The sequence below is a fragment of the Bactrocera oleae genome, chromosome 5 (assembly GCF_042242935.1).
Source record: "Bactrocera oleae isolate idBacOlea1 chromosome 5, idBacOlea1, whole genome shotgun sequence".
Lineage (NCBI taxonomy): Eukaryota > Metazoa > Arthropoda > Insecta > Diptera > Tephritidae > Bactrocera > Bactrocera oleae.
Window position 1 is genome coordinate 37,130,682 of NC_091539.1, and position 7,540 is coordinate 37,138,221.

At 42.2% G+C, this 7,540-nt stretch overlaps 1 protein-coding gene across 1 annotated transcript; it reads left to right on the forward strand.

Annotated features, from left to right (window-relative positions):
• Positions 1-4,094: 4,094 nt before the first annotated feature.
• Nek2 lies at positions 4,095-7,131 on the forward strand. The gene has a single exon (XM_014240956.3). It carries the CDS (start codon positions 4,281-4,283, stop codon positions 6,756-6,758), a length of 2,478 nt encoding a protein of 825 aa, XP_014096431.3. The 5' UTR covers positions 4,095-4,280; the 3' UTR covers positions 6,759-7,131.
• The last annotated feature ends 409 nt before the right edge of the window (positions 7,132-7,540 follow it).

Consider the following 7,540-nt stretch of genomic DNA (forward strand, 5'->3'; position numbering starts at 1 on the left):
TGTGCACTTTACGGAAGCCATGCTGATGATCTGCTAGGCTCAGGTGGTGAGTGAATGACGGGAGTAACAAGGCCTCAAGTGTCTTCACTACTGGGGAAAGGAGAGTTATCGGGCGATAAGACTTCCCTTTGTTGGCGGGTTTCCCAGGTTTCAGTAGTGGGACCACTCTTCCGACTATCCAAACATCGGGTATTTGAAGAGTGGATATCGACAGGTTGAGGACCTTGATGAGATAATTTACTCCCGTTGGGCCTAGGTGTTTTAGCATCAGCATGCTTATTCCGTCAGGGCCACTGGATTTAGACGATTTCGCCTTTTTGATGACACTCTGAACCTCCCCATCGGTGAAAGTAAGTGGTGCGCAGTCTTTTGGCATTTTGCGCAGCCGTCGGGTAACACGTCGTTTGGCCTTGTCAGTCGAAGGGTGCAGTGTAAATTGTCGGCTAAAATAGCTCGCGCACTTCTTCGGTTCCGAGGAGGCATGACCATCGAATTGAATTTCAACTCGATCGTCATGTCTTCTCGGATTTGACAGGGCCTTGACAGTAGTCCAAAGCTTACTCACACCGGTGGAGAGGTTGCAGGACTTCAGGTGCTCTATCCATTTTGTCCGCTTATGATGATTTACCATTTGCCGAATCTCCAAATTGAGGGATTCACAGGGATCGGCATGGCGTAAGGTGTCGCGCTCGTTTGCTAATACAGCTGCTTCGGCTGGGAAGTTAGGGCGGAGTTCCGCGATTCTTCCAGCCGGTATGAAGCGAGCAGTAGCAGCAGCGATCACCTTGCGAAATTGACGCTCGCCAACGATGACGTCCGTAGGAATGGATAGTGCGTTGAAGGTGCTCTCAGTAAATTCTGTGAAGCCGACCCAGTTAGCTTTGTTAAAGTTAACATAAGTGCGGTTGTCCACAGAAATAAAGTCAGGAGGTTTCTCGATCGAGATAATTATGGGCAGATGGTCTGATGCGAGAGTTAGCAGGTTATACCATTTATCAGACCACCGCTAGCGATGGTAATATCTGGCGAGCTATTACAGGTGCCTATAATTCTGGTGGGGGCTTCGTCATTCATTGTGCAGAATGTCGAATCGTCTATCTGTTCCGCCAGCTCCATGAAGGTTGGGGGGGTGGTTGGTCAGACTGGGAGTCATGCTGTCTGTGTGAGCTCCTTAGGGCCGTGGAGATCCTATCTTGGCCACTCGACTGGAGTGGCAGCGCAGTGCGCGAACATGGTGCAGGTTGCACAGCCGTTGAGGCAGATGTCGCATTATTGCGGTGACAGCATGGGGCCACGTAACTTGTGGTCCACTCCTTATGTGTCTTAAGGCCTGAACAGGTCTTAAGATGGCTCCATCCATTGCATGTTTTGCACCTAACCGAGGTGGAGTTTGGATGGAGCCTTTTAGCGCAAACGCAGCAGTAAAATTCCTCGGGGCCCGGGTTGGACTTGATGCCAGCACGGGTCAGGAGGATACGGAGCAACCCTGCTGCTAGGCGTTGCTCCAATGACGACAAACTTAATCTAAAACTCATCGATCCAAACAGGGTTAGATCGCCGAAATAACAGCCCTTGGCTGGATAAAATCCGGGTCAATTCCGGTACCGCAGAACCGGCTGTTGTGGGAATTGTTCATAGTCTCGGCATATGGTAAACCAGCATAAGCGCCTGAAGTCTTGTAACCTTTCCATCGGTGTGAGTAAGCTTTGGACTACTGTCAAGGCCTTATCAAATCTGAAGACACATGACAACCGATATTAACTCGCGCCACTTACTTTCAGGGACGAATAGGTTCGAAGTGTCATCAAGTCCATTAGTCCAGATGGAATAAACATGCTGATGCTAAAGTACCTAGGCTTGACAGGAGTCAGCATTCTAACCAAGATCCTCAACCTGTCGCTGACCACTCTTCTAACTTGAAGACTACTGGCTACACTACTGAAACCTGGGAGTCTTATCTTCCGATAACTCTCCTTTCCTCTATAGTGAAGGAAATACGATAGCGTCATAAACGCCCAGATCGTTCATGGCCTAAACCAAAAGCCACCCTGTGAAAGGACGAGCCTCGTAGCGTTGGACTTGTCAAAAGCTTTTAACACAGTCCGTAGCGAGAGGAATATACATATATTCCCTCTTTATCGGATTCTAATTGTTCGGTGGTGCCTGTTTTGGCCAGTTGATCTGCTTTACAGTTATCTGGAATATCACTGTGTCTAAGATCAAGACATTCTTTCACTATCTTCGATGAAATCCTACGAGACTTTAGTAATTTTTAAACTGCTTGGATATCTGTGAATATAGAAGACTTTTCATAATTGTTGTGATCTTTGCTTGAAAGCCATGCACTGATTTGGTTGTCGAAAGACAATTCTCCTACTCGATTATACAGTTTGGTTCCGACGGTATATATATGTATGTCTTTTGGTCCAACTCACCTCTCTCTGGAGGGGGAGGGCAATTCTGGGGGTTGGATTTAAGTTCAGTCAGTTACGGAGTTACATGTGTAGTATATGACTTCGCGTCTTTTTGAACAAAAGCAATATATTATTTCTACCGGAAAGTTCTGTTCGTTTTTTTCAAATTTTTTCTTACCGCCAATCAACTTTAATTATATAATTGCCATTATTAAAATGATCCTTTGCTAGCGTGAGGGCAATTTTTGAAAAATGTCTATTGATGCGAAAAATTTAACCAGTGCTTGTTTGCCATCTTCTTTATTTTTAAATTTTTAGCCCGTCAAAAAATTTTGTAAGGACAAAAACAAGTGATAATCAGGGGGTGCTATGTCCGGGGAATATGGTGGGTGCGACAGAATTTCCCAGCCTAATTCTGCAATTTTTGGACGAGTCAATTTTTTACAGTAGCGTGAATGAACTTTATCAGTGGCGAAAATGATGTCATATATTCGGACAGAACTTTCCGGTAGACCTAATACATTGTGCAACATAATGCAAACAGTTTATTTAAAATAAGCTCTACAATATTTCTTAAGCCTTACGACAATTAGGTGTACGTAACCTTAATTCTTTTTTTTTCATAAAGATGCAATAACGACAATAATAAATATTTGTTTTAATAGATTTATTGTTGCTGTTGTGTTAGTGGCAAAAATTATTTCCAAAAATTGTTTAGGATGCTACAGTCCTGTTCAAATAAAAATTCGGTTACGTCAACGCGACTCTCGCGGGATACGGTTTATTGTTCCCTCTTTGAACTTGCCGTAATTTGATAATCTTTTTTAATCTCGTATTTTACAATTTATTAAGTTCAGTTTCGATTAATGCAAATAAAATTAAAGAAGATATTTTTGTTTTGCAATATTATTAGAGAGTCTCGCAAATAAATTAAATCTTGGTTGTATGTTTGTACCGAAGTACAACTTACATCACAAAATTATATCAAAACGGAAATTACACACAAATAATGTATAACTAAGGAAAGGATATATTTTGCTTTGTGCTGCTCTGTTCTCCCCATTAGCATCTTTTGTATTTATGTAACACCATGCTTACTTGCCCTATAATAAAAAAAAAAAACAAAAATGTAAACAGTAATTATAAAAGGGCACGGACATTCATAAAACAGGCAAACACAAAAATGTGTAAAATTGATATACCAATGCTAGTAAAACTATTTATTGTCAGCACAAACAATGATAATTGAAACTGCAGGCGTGCTGGGCCCAAGTGTTAAAAGATTACATCCAACGGTTTATGTTTTGTACACAAAAGTACTCACATATGGTACATACCTCAGAAGAGAGGTAGGAATGTATGCTGCATACATTAAATCTCTAATTTCGATGCGCATGTTAAACCTCACGAGTTTAGTAAATTGTAAGCAGGAAATATGAATACCTGCTGACTGAGCACACGAAAATAGCAAATACAACCACAAAGTCATGTCTATAAGCATACACAAGTGTGTGGGCAGGTCACAGCCGCTTGTGCTACGAGCGAGGTAAACCTTCCGAGAATGGTAACAGGATCGTGGTAAGTTTTGTGCGCTCAGTCAGACAAATGCATAAACGTTTTATGAGAGAGAGGCGTTTAAGCTGAGATTTCAATACCGTGTTGTGTATCGACGAACCTGCTAACCAAGATGCGCACAGGTCGCTAAGCAATGCATATCAGTTGGTGCTAGCAGTCCGCGGTCAGTCTTACATTTGAACGCTTCATGTGCGCGCAGTAGTTGCTGTTCGAAGAAATCAACTAAATGAAATATAACTTGCGGCTTCTAAACGTCGCCAATTCAAAATAGTTTTTTAGTTTAGCTATAAAATGTCTGCGAGGACAAGCAGTGGCGCAAGCAGCGTAAGTGATAGTTCTGTAACGGATGGTGATACGAGTTTTAAATTTGCCAGTAAAACTTTGCAAGACTATGAAGTTATATCGGTGATTGGCAACGGCACCTTTGGTACGTGCTTCAAAGTGCGCGATAAACAAACGGGTGAGCTATACGCTTGGAAGGGCATCGACTACGATGAGTTGAGCGAGTCTAAGAAGGCTTCATTGGTGTCCGAGATACGTGTGTTGCGTCAGCTGCAACATCCCAATATCGTGGAATACTATCATCATTTGGTTAATCATGAGGCCAAGTCAATATTTATTGTCATGGAGTGTTGTGAAGGTGGCGATTTGGCGCAGCTTATAAAATGTGCGCGCGATGAGCGCAAACGTTTCGAAGAGCGTTATATATGGCGTGTGCTGTTTCAAGTTTGCAAAGCGTTGCAGGTGTGTCACAACAAGATAAGGAAGGGCACGATTCTACATCGTGATATCAAACCGGCAAATATATTTCTGGACGCTCAAGGTAATGCAAAGCTGGGTGACTTCGGCTTGGCGCGTATGTTGCGCAAAAATCAGGATTTCGCAGCCACTTTTGTTGGCACACCCTACTACATGAGTCCCGAGATTGTTAGAGGATCGCGGTATGATCGCAAATCGGATGTTTGGGCTGTGGGTTGTCTTGCATACGAAATGTGTGCTTTACGCACGCCCTTTCAGGCGGAGAAGTTCGATGAGCTTACTTTGAATATTTCCAATGGCAAATTCAATCACATACCAGCTGTGTACTCCAGCGATCTGCAAGAAATCATTGCTTATATGCTGTCAGTGGATAGTGAACAGCGTCCTAGCATTGAAGTGATAACTCGTCATCCAACCGTTGTGCGCAATATAACTGAACTTGGTAATGATTTTCCAACACTCATCAAAGCGGAGTCAGTTTTCTTTGAAGTCGATGAAATGTCTGCACCACGTTGCAAACTGCAATACAGCCCTTCAATAGACCTTTCTAGCACTATGTATACGGAGCGCAATAGTTTTAATGAGGATTACGGGCAACGTCGGTTGAGTGTCGGATTTACGCCCGATTTACGTGACGAACTCTTTTCCTCTGTGAAACGGCACTTGAAGTCTAAATCTATATTTCAACGGTCAGATCCTGAGCTTTATGAAAGCATACAACACGAACTATATGCGAGCGTACATAATCTGACACCACTGCGACCGCCAGTACCACCGCCGAAGCCATCCTCACATGCGCGCACGTCGGCTAACATTTCTGTGAACGAGCTCAAGAGCCCCACGCTGATTACGGAGGATGTCTTTAATGAGGCGTTGCAAGCACGTCTGCATGCCATACGCGCGCTCGAGTCGTTGTTGAAACATAAAGAGAATTGCTTAGACATGCGCACGCAAGAATTAAACGAACGAGAGAAACGCCTACAGCAGTTGGAAAGTGCGTTACATAAACGTGAGCTTGAATTGGTGGTGAACGAGCAGGCATTGGCAGTCGACGCTTTACAAGCAGTTGATCGCCGACATGATAATGCCCGTTCACCATCACCTCCCCCAATACCGCCACGTAAGTCTAGCGTTAGCAAACATGATGAGACCTATTGCAGCATAGAAGAAACACAACTGGAATCACCGACAATTGCTAAACTTAATTTGCCATTAACCAAGTCGTATCCAGCCCTACGTCGTGTTACATTTCAGTCGCCACAAAAGTTTACAAATTACAGCATTGATGCTAATGCCAACGACGGCACACAAGCACAGAAGCTCGCAGTTGCCAAAGTGAACACTAAACGGCAACCTATGGAACTTCAGGCCAGTGTTTCAAGTAAAGATAGTCGAGAATCAATTGATAGCGGCATCGCAGCTAACTCGACAAATACAACGTTAACAACGACAACCGTGCCTACACGACGTCGTTCGATATTATCCACACTTTTCGGTATACATCGCAGCAGCAAAGACACTACAAAGTCCGGCAGCAATCATATAAAAAATAACGTTGAGAATAATAAAGCCAACCAACAACCTATAGCCAGCTCACCAACACCCAAAGCGCGTATGCCATTTGCGCCGCGCCCCGATCAAGTGCTAGCCAAATGCGAAACATCAGAGTTGAGCAATATTTGGACTAAGGAGCATAAACGCGCTGCTTTTGACCTTTTGGCCGCCATGAATGCAGGTCAGTGTGGCCCAATTGATGCAACTCAATCAAACATGGTACAATATAATGGTTCCTCAGCGCACTCTGCCACCAATAATATGACAATTGGGCGTCAAAAGTTAAGACAATCGACACGTGAACGTCACAGCGCCACTTTACGTCGCCAGAACCACATGCGGCGTTCGTTAATGATGCCGCCTCAGTGCCATGCGCATGTTACAGCCGCCAGCGCCGGTGCTATGTTGACCAGTACACGTAGCGGTGTGGGTAGCAGGGAGAAAATGCTTGTTTAGAGAATTTCAGTGACAGTTTCATACAAATGTTTTGGAAATTATTAAAAATTTAATGCTTTCGCTTCACCGCTTACCTTAAATGTAAAAAAATACTGCTTCAAAGTACTGCTATTGCTTGACTAATCACGTCTGAGCCTTATATGCCATACAAATATTTCCTATATATATAAATGATTATTTAACTTGTTAGTTTAATATTATTAAGAGTATTATGTATTTGTGACGCGAAAAAAAGTTCCCTTTATCTTTGAGATTAAAAAAAATGTTTTTATGTTTGTGTTTGTAATCTATAATTTATATAATAATTAACTGTTAATAAATACAGACTTTCAGCTTCTAAAAGTGCTAAATACATTTTCAGATTTCTCTCTTAGTTATTTATATTTTAATGAGTGACCTAAATAAATTTTAGAAAAAAAATTGCAAAATGCGACTAGATACCTTTAACCCTTTGGGCTAAAATAACTCAATTATTTATTTTCATGTGTTCAATGTTAAAAACAAGAAAAAACGTTAACTTTAAGCTTCACAGATTCAAGTTTTTCTTACAAGAACTTAATTTTGATAGATCCGTTTATATGACAGTTATGTACATAAGTACATATATGCTACATTTGTTCGACCTAAACAATTCTTAGGAGATTATACCGTTGCCTTGGGCAATAATCCACACCAAATTTCGCTTTGTCAAATAAAAACGTTTTCCATACATTAACATGTTTTTGATCGTTCAGCTATATGTTATAGTTCTTTGAGAGGAAAGAGATGTGCAAAATTTCAGA